We start from the raw sequence: 13739 nt of genomic DNA on the forward strand, positions 1-13739 counted from the left end.
ATTGATCCGAAATGGCGTACTGTTCCCTAGATGCAAGCAGAGGGTACCGAAGCTGCAATTGACAAGAACCGGTAGTTGGTTGCTGCATCTTTTTTTTTTTGACCGAATAATTGCTGCATCTTCGTTGTCTTATGCAAGCTAAGTATGCAAACGGTCAGCGCATGTTGCAGCTTAGAGGTACATGCTTAGACTAGCTACGGGCGGAGTGCAGGAGCATAACCATCGCATATATGTATACATTATCATTGACCAAAGTGCAATGCATATTAGTATCATAGATGAGTTTGCTTTCCAACATGGAATCTTAGCTGGATTATTTGTCAGAGATCTGTGCAAGTAAAAAATTTCGCGATTACGTGCTTAAATAATATTAGTCACTGGAAGATTATTGCATATTTGATAGATCACAACTTCAAATTTTCAGGGTAGATATAATTTTTCTTGAGCCAAATTAATTCTTGCCAGACAAATTATATTGAGTTTTTTTAGTCAGAATAACTCAGCTTAATTAGAAAAAAAGTATTTATGTATACCACAAAAGTAATAGTTTACTGTTTTGATGTAAAATGATGACAGCTTTATTCTTTCCCAATAACGTGTAATTAATTTGCAAAGATGCAGCTTTAATCATCACATGCAAACGAAAATTTTCTTCAGTCAAGTGACTTGATTATGTATGTTTAGAGAAGACGGACTATTGAAACACAAGTTGATTTACGAACTAGCTGTTTTTTTTAAATTACGATATTTTAGAATTTGTTTTGGGTACAAACTACTTTTTTTGGAAGAAATTCAATCAAATCAATATACCTGGAAATGGCAGAGTTTTTCCATTCTTGTCCTCCTTGTCCGTTCCTCAGATCCGAATTAGTTGAGATAATATGAATATTGTAAACACATTAGGAGTTAGTAATTACTAAAATTTATGCCACAGATATGCTAATTTTTCCTCTATACAATATGGCCTAAATATTTTTATTTTCACAACACAATAGTTGTAACAGTAAATAATTAACAGTTTTAACTAGAATATGTTTCAATCAGATGCAAAAGCAAAAATGAAGTTTTCCATATTTCTTTTCCTAGCATTTTTGCACCTTATCAAAAATAACTGCACAAGTCAGTTGATGGAATGGTGGGCTCCAATGTTGGTGCAACAGAAAAACTTTGTTCCCTGTAGATAAGTATCATGGCACCAGATTGATTCAACTAGTTTGATCCAGATTGGCAGCCGGTTAAGATGAAGTACTTTACAGTTCTGGCAATGCACAGAGATCCATGAAACTTTTGCTAAGCATGTTGCATGGAATCTAGACATGTTGCTTCTGTAATTTTTAACATGGTAAGGAATATTTGATCGTGCGTGTTCATTTAAATATTGGTGAAGTCAAATATAATTCTGAACACGGCCGCATACCAAACAAATTTTCTCTGATGTGTACTCTTGTGTGTTGAGTTGACCCGTGAGCTAAATGATCCAAATAATTTTCGTGATACATATAGTTCATGTTCTTATATAATCTTGTTCTACTTTGATTAGCCACAAATGAAATTCAGTTTATTGGTAGGATGACATCGACTTTTTGCATGCACTTTTGGTGCCTTTTCAGCTTCGTTCGTCGGTGAGAGAAGTCAAACTCTAGGAGTTGAGTTTCTTCATCAGTTGGACAAATGCTAAGTATATATTTTTCATGTGTTTCAACTTCCTTAGTACAGTCGCGCAGTCCGGAATTAAGAAAGTTTGCACGTATTTTGGGTCCCAACACCCTGACCGAGCCAGCTATATGCCAACTACACAATTTTATTTTCACATTTCAAACTATAAACTATGCAACTGCATATATTCATATTGTATTGATCAAGATAATATATCAAGTAGAAAAAAGTTGAACCGACAAAACTGAGACCTTTTCAGTGTGTGTTTGGTTCCTAATCAGCAAATGCCATGTTGTCGGTGCGACATGCAGCACCGCGTCGTGGCATTGTGTGGCTGGGAGCCAATTCATTTTAACGACTTAACTCACAAGTTCTAAGTAATCGGAAGTTCATAACACAAGCATTTGTGCAGGAAACAAAGCGAATAGCAACTCAACTCACAATAGAAAATTGTTACTCCCTTCATCCATCTAGCTTATTGTCTTAAACATCGTATATTTAGAATCGGAGTTAGTATAAATTAAAGAACTCGCAATAGAAAATGATTGAACTAAGTACCTTTCTGTGTGGTCTCAGTCTCACCATAGAGTTGAACACCAACGCTACATGTTCTGTACCTCCAGTTGCTATTATATGACATAAACATATATTTTAGATGCATCTAATATTAACTTGCAACGAAGTGAGGAAAATGCATGGTTTTGAAGGATTTTTTTTCGAAACGAATCAAGCAGGAGAGCTGCCGATTATATTAAAAAGAAAAAGAAGATGGTCCAGACTAGACAAATACAAAGCATCAAGCGGTGCGAAAGTTCAAGAAAAGAATATATATACAAACGTATAAGGCCCTAAACACGGAAAGAATTAACGGCAGGCGATTAAAACGGAAAGGTGTTTTGCTCCGGTCGTAGTCCACATTGCAGCCTCGTCTTTAACTTTGTGGAATATCATTTTGGTTGTAGATTCCTTGCGCTCAAAAATTCTCGAATTTCTCTCCCTCCAAATAGTACATGAAACAAGCATGATCATGGAGCGCGTGCCTTTCCTAAAGCAACATGACGTCATTGCCCTTGTCGACCACCAGTGACGTAAATTATCCTCATGCTCCCAAAGTATCGGTTTAATTGCCACACAGGATATCCAATTCGCCACCATATCCCACAGTCTACGCGTCACTCGGCATTGAGTAAAAAGGTGAACTGTCGACTCTTGAGTGTTGCGGTGTAACGGGCAATTAAGTTGATTGGGCCACCCCTGTTTTTTAGTCTATCCGCCATCCATAGCCTGTTTTGGATCGCGAGCCACGAAAAGATCTTACAGCTTCTAGGAGCCCATACTTTCCAGATCAGAGTGTCGAAGTTCGTGTATGTAGAGCCAATGATCTGCGCATTGTATGCGGATTTAGCTGAGTAAGTCCCGACCGCGCTTAACTTCCAATTGATGTCATCTGCCTCCCCTGGTTGAAGTTCCACAAGCTGTATGATTCTCCATAGGAGGACATATTCCTGGAAATGTTGCACAGAGAAATCTTAGTGTCGAAGGTTGATGTAGTGGATCCAATTATTATTATGTAGCGCATCTCGCAGACATCTGTTCTTTTTCCTCGTCCCTGGCGGCGGCTTCGTCAATCAGCCGGTCCCGTGCAGATACAGAAACGGTAGCGGACTGCCTGATCGACTGCACCACCGAGCCGTGGCGCCTTGGCCCCCTCCTTTCCCCAGGTACGCATGATGCAGTGAAGAATCCTTGCACTGCGTGCCTTTTGTCCTGACTGATCACGATTCACGCCTTCTATTTTCCCAGAAGCCGCATGTCACTAAAATTCAATTGGGTATTCCTGCACTCTTTACTTTGGGTGTTATGACGATTTATATCTTTAAGACTAACTAGCATGAGTGCATTTGAGAGTGAGTTCGTTTTTTCTTTTCCAATTAACTATCCACAACCAAACTTAGTAATGAAAAGGCACACAAATTTATTTATTTTGTGGTTGTTGGACTTTGTTGGCTCATAGTCCCCATTTTCTGTTGACAGAGCATATATGTTCCCGCTGATTTGCTATATCCAACTTCAGGAACAATTGAAGGAAGAACATGAAAATATGAGATTTTGATGAGGTTGAAATTTCAATCAACCAAATGTTGTATGAACAATTTGTACGATGCTTCTGTTACAAATTTGGGGACTATATATATGGCCTTGATATGCATATGCTTAACAACTTCAAGAGCAACAAAGAGGATGGAAGGAGTTGGATTGATCTCTATCATAAATTAAATCTATCTCTGAGCAATCTTATCTCCGGACTTCATTGCATTTCTCAGTTAATGCCGTATCATCAATGTGGTGGTTGCAAAAATCTACTGTTAGTTACACATATGATTTTCTGTACAAATGTTAACGATAAACTAGGACAGATGGCCTCGATGCCGCGCGTAGGGCCGGCGTCGGGCAGCCTCGCGCCCGAAGCAGATCCGCCACCGGCCGGGCGGTCTCGCCTCGGCGCCAGGTCGCCGCTCACCTCCACCGCCGCAAGAGGTTCACTGTGCCCGGATCCGTCCTCCCCCCGGCTCGGATGCGGCCCACCTCGCTGCCCCCAACACCGGCCGCGAAGGGACGGCGAGCATGGAGGGGACGCGCCCCACGACGGGAGCCAAACTGCGAAGGCTCCGCCGCCGCCGTCCTCGCGGCCGCGCGGAAGTGGCCTGCTCAGGCGATGGCGAGGCGAGGAGAGCAAGGGAGAAGGGGTGGGTGGCAGCGCGGCTTGGTCGCCGCCCGTGTCGCCCTCGGTCGAGAGCGACGCGGGGGCCTTCCGGGTCTGTCATGGATTTATACCTGCCTATTCCACTTATGCACTAGTTCCATACTCTGCCTCGACACATTATACTCACCTTGTATGCACATGGAACAAGTTGCGAAGTACTGAAATATGAACAGATGCCATGCTGTCTTTTTTCTTGAGAATATCGAAAACCTATTCTTGCTGACAGGGCGAGCTAATACCAAATAATAGACAAATATTGTAATATAACTCACAGATCAGTTATTGTTTTTTATTGTTGTTAAATGATGAGTTGATGATAGACAAGTCAATTGATAGTACGATTGATTCCATCAATGTGAGGGATGGGGCGAAGACCAGGCTTTTCACGAATATCCTGTCACTCGCTATTTCTGCAGGAGAGGAAACTACTTGCTTTGGGGCCTGGCCATATCGGCTCAGCTGGGCTGGGCGGCTGCCGGCTGGTCTTTTTTTTTTAATGGGCTAGGCTGAAACTCAAGGGCATGCCAAGGCAAAAGTGCTGTTCGGTCCAAATGGAGTGAGCACTAGTGTTAGTGTACTACAGAAGACATCGAGCTTGGTCAAGTTGGTATTCGTTGATGACTCTGGGGATGAATGAGATGATACTCAAAGCAATGCGCCAGGATATCAAGGCGCTGTATTGAATGTGAACCCCTTCCCTCAATGTCTCAAAATTGCTTTGCATGCTATTAGTCTCATGTAGAATTTGTAGTTGCAGGTAGGTAACAACAAGCTGTGGCCAGTGGCCACCGGACACCATGTTGCAATGCTCATCTTCCGTGCTGATCTTTGATCTGAAGTAAGCAGATTTTCCTCTAGACTCATGCTTTAAGTTACATCATGAAAAAACAATGCTCCCTGTTCTCTTCCATTTTCTGATCGCCACGTTTGATGTAACGGGCATTGTTCTCCCTGCAGGGTGTTACAGTGGCGCTCCATTGTGGTGACAGACCTGAGTTTGCTCTAGGCTAGGACTTTCCGCTATCAAGTCGTTTTCGAATTATGTTTTTGGAATGGCTCCTCTGTAGTATGTGCCAACTTGGGACAGCAACCAGCTGATCCTTTTGACTCTTAGGTCAAGTTTCAGAGGATTAACAGCTGATCCTGTGTGCGCTTAGGGGGTGTTTGGATCTTTAGGACCTCCTAAAATTTATGTAAAATTTATATCACATCGAATATTCGGAGGCTAATTAGGAGGATTAAATATAAGCTAATTATAAAACTAATTACACAGATGGAGGCTAATTCACGAGACGAATCTATTAAGCCTAATTAATCCATCATTAGCACATGTTTACTGTAGCATCATATTGTCAAATCATGAACTAATTAGGCTTAATAGATTCGTCTCGTGAACTAGTCTCCATCTGTGCAATTAGTTTTGTAATTAGTCTATATTTAATACTCCTAATTAGTATCTAAACATTCGATGTGACAGAAATTTTAGGAGGGACTAAAGAAACAAACACCCCCTTAGTTTGCTTTGTTCTTTGAGCGTTGTGGACGTTATGCGGCTGTTTTATTTTTGGGCGTTGGAGTTACGCAGTGCCCTTGTAGGTTGTTTTTTCTTTTGCGCGCGCGTGACATGTTTGTATCTTGGATTACGAATTATGAAGCTCTCCTCTCTATGCATATGAATGCATGAGATCTCTATTTTTAGAACACATATGAAAGAGCCCTTTTTTTTTATTTTCGTTTTAATTTTTGTACAGCACATGAAAGAGCTCTGTGAGATAGTAGTGGTACGCAGACGGCAGATCTGTCTTTTTTCCATGCCATGCAGGAAAAGTAGAGCAGGGTAAAGCAAAGGCAGTATGATATGGCAGTACGTCCTGCCCCTTAACGTTTCAAAAAAAAGAAAAAGAAAGCAAAGGCAGGGAAAGAAATGGTGCGAGTGCGGTCACTCTATTTTCTGTCAGTACACCATCTCTGTGGTTGGCTGACGGCCGACTACACCATCTCTGAAGCACGACTAGGGTCAGCCTCTGAACCCTGGACCCAGAAGACCTCACGTGCTAGCTTGCATACGACAAACCGTCGCAAGCATTGACGTTAGTGCCATTTCATGCTACCAACGACGAAAGGCAGCATGCCACTTTCGTTCCAAAAAAAGAAAACCCAAAAAGGCAGCATGCCACTCAGCTTGTTCCATAGATCTGAAGCAACTAATCTATCTATTAATAATAAATAAGATCCATCCAACTTGCTGCTGCAATGAGTCCACAGCAACAAACAACGTTTCACACAGCACAGCCTACTAGGGCTAGTGAGCTTTCCAGCCCATTGCTTAGCTGATGCCATATTGCTACCAGAGTCCTGCACATTTTACCACAAGATGACAAGAATCCTATTTGCACCAACACAAATTCAAAGAGCACACTTTGCCACAAGAATCCTATTTGCACCAAGACAAGATTTAAAGTTCAAGAGAGGACCCTGTTGGCTCTGAAACAATGAAAAGTGCGAATCCTGCTGTGTAATAACAGGAGAAGCAGCCAGGACAACGGAACAACATGTGAAATCATCAACAGCGAGATGAGAAACATTGTAAGAAATGAACTAATAAGGTATGTATTTTGTTGTTCCTTCACCGTATCAGTGGAATCCACACGGAGTGAATTGAATTCAGATTCACAAAAAAAAAAGAAGAGAAGAACTAAACAGGGCAATGGGCGAGCCTACTGCTCGCCAAACGCCGGCACCGGGCAACGAACAAAGCTGACTAAGATTAACCTGAAGGATCCAATGAAACCAACACCTCCTGAATCCTGATCATCCTCATCAGCAGCCTCGCGCCTCGTAATAATCTATGAAGGCCGCTCCCCTTAGCAGCTCTCCAGACTGGCCAGCCCTTCTTTATGTACAACAAGAGTAGGGTTGGGTTTATTTCCACGAGCGCAAACTCTTCATCAGCAAAAATTCTTCCGGCCCTGATCAGCAGGCGTCTGGACAGGCACCGTCATCCAATGGCGGTGGAAAGTTGAGGTCGAATGCAAAGCCCTTGGCGCTGGATGCGCTTGTTTCACCCTGCATACTCTGTTTCATGCACGAAACCAAGCAAAGTGGATTTCAGTTAAGAACAGGTAACATATACTCAATTGATTGGAATTCAGAAATAACAGATGTGGAGAAGGAAACATCGCTAGATTGTAACGGGAAAATCCATGGCATGGAGCATATGTAGCAGCAACAATGAGTTCGGCATTCCTATATGCTGAAAAAGATGTCTTTTTTCTTTGAAAATCTGAAAAAGATGTCTAACAGCAAGCAAACGAAGAGAGCTGCTTCACTTGGGAGTCTAGAGCTATTGATCCTATAACAGCATTTAATTAGACCATGATGCTAGCACATCATAGCTCGATTGCAAAAACAGCCACTCAGCTAGAGCTGGCATTCCATCAAACACCTAAAGTCCAAGCAGTAGCAGCACAGGGCAACAAACAGAGCTAAATCACCATCGAGCAAGCAATCACATCAGCAGCACGAAGTGGCAATGACCAAGCAGATAAACGCACAGCAGCAGGAAAGTAGAAAGAGCAAGCGTCAAGACAGTGCCGGCCAGGTCATGGCCGCCCGACCAGGGATGCCATCCGGCGACGGGACCCTAGGTGGAGGGTGGCCGGCGCGCACCTCCAGCCGCTGCCGCGCCGATGCGTGGGAGGGCGGGGTGCAGCTGGGCAACGACGCGTCGGATGTCCGCAACGGCGCGCGGCGGCAACAGGAGGGTGAGCGGATGGCGTGCGGGCAGCAACCAGCCAAATTTGCTGTGCCGGTCTCGCTGCTGGAGCGTGGTTTATTTGAAGGGATCCCTTGTTCGAATTGCAGCCAAAATTACCAACGGAGAGTAGGAATTAGGATTAGAATTGCCGCTTGAGATGCTCTTACCGTGGGAATTGGCTTCACCTCGTCGGCCACCGCCCGCGGCCGCTTCGCCGGCGAGCTGCACCCTTCGTCGTCCTCGCCGCCAGATCCGCGGGCGCCGGGGCCCTTCCGCTTCGCCCGCGGCCGCGCCGCGTCGTCCGTGCTCGACGACGCGCGGGATCCGCCGGCGCCGTAGTCCAGCGGAGTGTTCGGGCTCGACGCCGTCATGGGCTCCTTCGCCACCGCCGTGGCGGCAGCGAGCGCCTTCTCCGCTGCCTTCCCGTCCGCGTGGCTCGGGCGCGGCTGCGTCGGCGCCGCGTGGTCGGCGGAGCTCGTCGACGGCGAGCCGGATCCGGCCGCCGCGTCCCTTTCCTCCCCGCCGGATCCCGCAAGGTCCAGCTCCCGCAACGCCTTCATCCAGGGAACGCACGAGCCCCGCCTCCCGCGACTCCGCGGCCGCCGTCCCGCCCATCCCTTCGGCACCTCCGCCGGTGCCGTGCCGGGCGACGACTCGGCCTCGGCCTCGGCCTCGGCCGCCGGCATCGGGACCCACTTGGGCCACGCCCGCAGCTTCTTGGACCGGAGGCTGACGAGAATCTGCGCGGCGCGGACCATCACCTGATCCAGCTCCCCTTCCGCCACCACCACCGCCGCCGCCATGGGAACCCCCACCACCAAAACTGGCCGCCAAGCGCTCGGTCCGCCGCCTCGCCGCTCTCTCTCTCTCTCTCTCTCTCTCTCTCTCTCTCTTCCTTGGAGATGCGTCTCCAGATGAGAGAGATGAGGCTGGTGGTTTCTTGGTCAAGGCGACAGAGACGGGATCAGAAAAGGAAGGGACGCCGTGGGCCGGAGGCGGTGGCTTTATAAAGGGTGGGGCGGAGGGAAGAGGAGGTCGGGGCGAGAACGAAACGAATACGGTGACCGGGGGAATCGGACCAGACACCAGTGTGGGTGTGGGCGTGTGGCCGCCCGCGTACACACAGCCCTTCCGGACTCGGGCACCCCCAGGAAACAAACCCCCATGGCCGCCACGCCGCCATGGCCGCCCCCCGTGGCGACCCGCGCGGACCCCGGCCACCGGTGAGCCTCTCCTCCCCCTTCCGTGCGGCTCGCTTCTGATCGTGTGGCTGGTACGGACTCCCGTGCGGCTACTATTCCTTCTTACTTGCTGGGGGAATGTTTTTTTTTTGGGTTTATTTTTTTCGTTTGGGCGTGGGGTGAACGCGAGATCTTCGTTGGCTTGGGGGTGTTTGAGCTGCGTTTTGCGCTGTTCGGCGAGGGCTTCGTTGCCTCGTTGGGGATTTAGGGGCTCGGGATTCAGTGGAGTGGGGATTTAGGGTTCTGTTGGGGCTCGATTGGGGAGAAATTCCTACCAATTTGGGGGAATTCTGCATGTTTGTGCCCACGTGAGGCCGGCAATCGCAAATGCTTAGATTTACCCTGCTGGGGTCCCCTCTCTTCTACTGTGATGGATATATTTTTAGTACTATGTATTTTTCTGGAAATATTTTTTCACGTGCTGATTAAGCAGATACTCTCCTGAAGGGCATGCCCTTTCGGAGAGAACTATTTGTCCAGTCACCTTCCTTTTGTGCTTGACAAGTCCCTCGCTGCTGTTTTTACTTTTTTCTATTCTGCTTTGAGGATATCTTCCTCTCTTTTTTTTCTGCTAACCAGTGCTCTAGGATGTATTTGCAACTTGTTATAATGCCTGTGCTTCTCTTTGGGAAATGTATTGTTGATGTTTGTCATGGAAATATACATGATCAGCAAAATCACTACTTACATTGTCGATAAATTTACTTGGCCTTTCTCTCCTGTGATATGTAACCACCCCTCTGCTTTTGTTGGCATATATTACAGCAGGCACAAGAAATCTGCTGAGAGCAATACCAGTGTATTTACGCCTAGAGTTGCAACCTATTCCAGTGGTCATGCACTTCCTGTTGCAAATAGGGTCCCCAGTTTGGGATTTGACAGTGCTACCAAGGAATGGGATAACATTCATCAGCACAAGGTCCAATCGATCAACTTCCTTTCTAGTCTTGAACGTCCCTCTGAAAATTCTGTGATAGCCGGCAAAATGGCAGGCGGCAAATTGAACAATCATTCTGTGGAGCCAACAGAACAAAAGGAAAAGACTGGCATAATAGTTCTGATTCAGATGATGAGGATGGAAACAATTCAGGTTACAATAAGTTGTCCCCTATGATAAAAGAACTGACAACATCTGAATTGGCTTGCAATATCACGAAATGTAGGAATCCAATGGGATGAGCCAAGCATTTGAAACCATCTATGCTAAGGAGAAGATTCTTCCATATGGTCAAAGTGCAGCTTTAGTGAATCGATTTTCTTTGAAAACCAGCTGGCAATCATCTATTCAGCTTGATTGAGTTAGTGTTGCAGAAAAGGCCCAAGATGCAAAATCTTGCGGTATGTAACTTTCATCAGAATCTGACTTGCCTATAGAGGAAGAGGAGAAACCAAAAAAAGAAAGTGATGGTCTTGAGGAATATTGGAAAGATTTTGTTTGAAAGCACAAAGGTAAGAGCTTCAACCATAGAATTTGGTTAGCGCAGCACCACTTGAAAATCTTTATTTTTTCCCAGATGACTGCTAGTTCTGCTTGTGAATACATGTCGTATTATCTATTTTGAATATTGAACACTGCTTTCTTCGAAGTGTCTTCATGGTAGTATATTTTGCCTGGTTGATTGCAAGAAATGTATGCCATTTCACTATGTCAGGTCAAGTCAACCATATGAACACTGCAAGGAAGCAAAAGATCCTAATAGAATTTGATAGAGATTGAGAAAAGCTGTGCCTATGAGGGATGGAATGCTCCAATAATAGAGTCAAGATTGCAATAACTTTAATAATTTTGGTACTGCGTTTCATAGCCGCAGCAGCAACAACTATACACTTAGGTTACAATGATGACTTGTTTCATAGCCGCAGCAACAACAACTATACAGTATCTGATTATATGGGAGCTAAGTGTTAACTAATGCACTGGTTCACTAGCTGAAGTATTCAAAAATACATTTCTTTGGCTTTTTGAAGCTTCCTATGTATCATGACTAAGTGTGCATACTTGTTCAGTTCAATTGTTGGTAACCAGTTTTTTGGGCTATCTATGCCATGCCTGTGTTATGATTGTGAGAAGGGCTGAATCGATAATTGATTATGAGTGGAAAAAGGTTTATATATTTTGTTTAAGATATAGGAGGCTTTTGTAGCTTTAGTTCATTTACCAGTAAAGTTTTTTTATGCATGCATGTTGTTTTCACTATGGGGTAATTCTAAGAACAGGCTCCGAGTTGGGGTGTTCTTTTTTAGCAAAAGGCCTGGTAGTTAATTCTTTACATTATTTCTGCTTCACGTACCTTACAGTTTCAAGTTTTGAACACCTGTGCTGTAAGCTTATCTGCTCATTTCACCTGATATACGCTAGTTCCGTACTCGTTGACATCAGTCCCGCTACATGCTCCTTACAGTTTTAACTTTTGAACACTTCTGCTGTTAGCTTACCTGCCTATTCGCCTATTCCATTTGATATGTGCTATTTCTATACTCTGCCTCGATAATTTCATTATCCTCACCTTGTATGCACATGGAAAATGTTGTCAAATATAAACAAATGCCATATTGTCATTTCCTTGAGAGGGTAGCAATTTCATAAACTAAAGGCAATTTTATATGATAATCGTGATATTCAAATTTGTAAAGCTGCACAGAAGAGAATAGTATTGGAGAAATCAAGTGATCTTAATGCTTTCTTCATTTCAGGCTTCAAGGAGAAGAACAAATTGCTATGGACGCTCAAAGGATGCTGATGAGATAGACTGGTAGTGTTAAACTGTCTGAAGATTCCATAGTTGCAGATATTGCTATTCATCCTAGGCAAATGAGACTGCATCAGTTGGAAGATTCAACTTTTGGTTAAGGATTTTATCGGAGACAAGCTTGGAGGTTGCATTCTTGCTCATGCCCCAGGTTCTGGGAAAACAGTTATGCTTATGAGTTCTGTTCAGAGCTTCCTAGCAAGATATCCATATGCAAGGTACCGTGGTGTGCTGCTCTATGGGATATTAGGTAAGTGGAAGAAAGAAATTCAATGCTGGCAAGTGCAGGATATACCGTTGCACAATTTCTACTCTGTTAAGGCTGAAAAAAGACTAGAGCAATTGGAAGTCATCAAATCATACAGACTTAGTAGACTTCAGCGTGTTGTTGAAACTCACTACCATGCAGAAAGAGACTATTCAAAAGAAGATGGAGCATATGGCAAGTTCAAAATAAGTGCGGTGATACTTCATTGTACGTTCATCCTCTTCCAGAAATTTCAAAGGTTAATGCTGAGGATAGGACTAACACCTTGACAGATAAGTCAGCTGGTATTACTATTGGTTTAATTAACCAATGTGAGAGATGGGGCGAAGGCCAGGTTGGTCATGAATATCCTGTCACTTTCTATTTCTGCTAGAGAGAAATGTCTTGATTTTAGCCAATATATACTCCCAATGAAATTTTTGGAGAGGCTGCTGGTTAAGGTGAAAGGCTGGCCCGAATATCCATGCTTATTGAATCACAACACAGTTAGTGAAAAAAACAAAAGTTGAACCAGAAACAGTTTGTTTTTGGACGCGGGCCCCATCACAAGTGACCCCACTGGCAGGGTTGGCTAGCAGCGGGGATCAGGGTGACGAGGACTGCACGTGACCCAATCGCACAGCCCGAGTGAGATTCGAGAAGGAAAATGAGCAACGGGAAAGCTGTTCCGCAGCGGTATTATGATAAAAATACAGGATCACGTGAAGCCACAACCAAAGAAATGCAAAAGGGCAAAAAAAAAAAAGAAAAAAAGGATTCGCTGAAGGAATAAGGAATCAGCGAACCACTGGAACTAGCCATGCCGCAGCTGCTGAACGCTACCGTGTGTCAGCGCTTACCTAACACAAACCCCTCGCAAGAGATTAGTAAATATTAAATTAATTAAATGGTGCGGAGTGACCGTGTGGTGGACTGATACGGGTTTTTTTTTTAGCTAAACAGATACGCGGTTTATACTAGGAAAAGCGGTCGTGGCCCTGCACGTGGGCCGCGTCGCGCCACCGGTCACTGGCCCGCCCGCACGGATCCGTGACGGGCGCACGCAGGCCACAGAAATTTTTCCTTTTTTGTGACGTTCTAGAGTTCCAAGTTGACACGTAAAGTCAACTCCATTTTATACATCGCCTAAAATTAAAGTATTTTTCTTTTTTTGGCAAAGATAAGATCCGTTTTTTCGAAAATAAATTTACTAGAACTAGTATAAGGTTCCTTCTCGGTTTTCTCAAGTTTACTTCAACTGTTTAATTTCATTAATCTGTAGTGGAAAATCTATCTACTAGGGTTTAGCTCTCTTTAACTCAGC

At 44.6% G+C, this 13739-nt stretch overlaps 1 protein-coding gene and 1 pseudogene across 1 annotated transcript; one reads left to right on the plus strand and one right to left on the minus strand.

The window, feature by feature from the left end:
• Positions 1 to 7014: 7014 nt before the first annotated feature.
• LOC117861025 (uncharacterized) lies at positions 7015 to 9166 on the minus strand. Its single transcript, XM_034744483.2, has 2 exons — positions 8345 to 9166; positions 7015 to 7495 (listed from the first exon to the last, which is right to left on the minus strand). Exons 1-2 carry the CDS (start codon positions 8978 to 8980, stop codon positions 7394 to 7396), a joined length of 738 nt encoding a protein of 245 aa, XP_034600374.1. The 5' UTR covers positions 8981 to 9166; the 3' UTR covers positions 7015 to 7393.
• A 27-nt stretch (positions 9167 to 9193) lies between these two features.
• On the plus strand, positions 9194 to 12834 carry LOC117861026 (uncharacterized; annotated as a pseudogene).
• The last annotated feature ends 905 nt before the right edge of the window (positions 12835 to 13739 follow it).

Source organism: Setaria viridis, chromosome 6 (genome assembly GCF_005286985.2).
Source record: "Setaria viridis chromosome 6, Setaria_viridis_v4.0, whole genome shotgun sequence".
Taxonomy (NCBI): domain Eukaryota; kingdom Viridiplantae; phylum Streptophyta; class Magnoliopsida; order Poales; family Poaceae; genus Setaria; species Setaria viridis.

Excerpts from the sequence above, each read along its gene's own strand:
- LOC117861025 (XM_034744483.2), bottom strand. The coding sequence starts at position 8,980 with ATGGCGGCGGCGGTGGTGGTGGCGGAAGGGGAGCTGGATCAGGTGATG. Across the intron at positions 7,496-8,344 it reads AGGTGAAGCCAATTCCCACG|AGTATGCAGGGTGAAACAAG; the intron begins GTAAGAGCATCT and ends TGCATGAAACAG.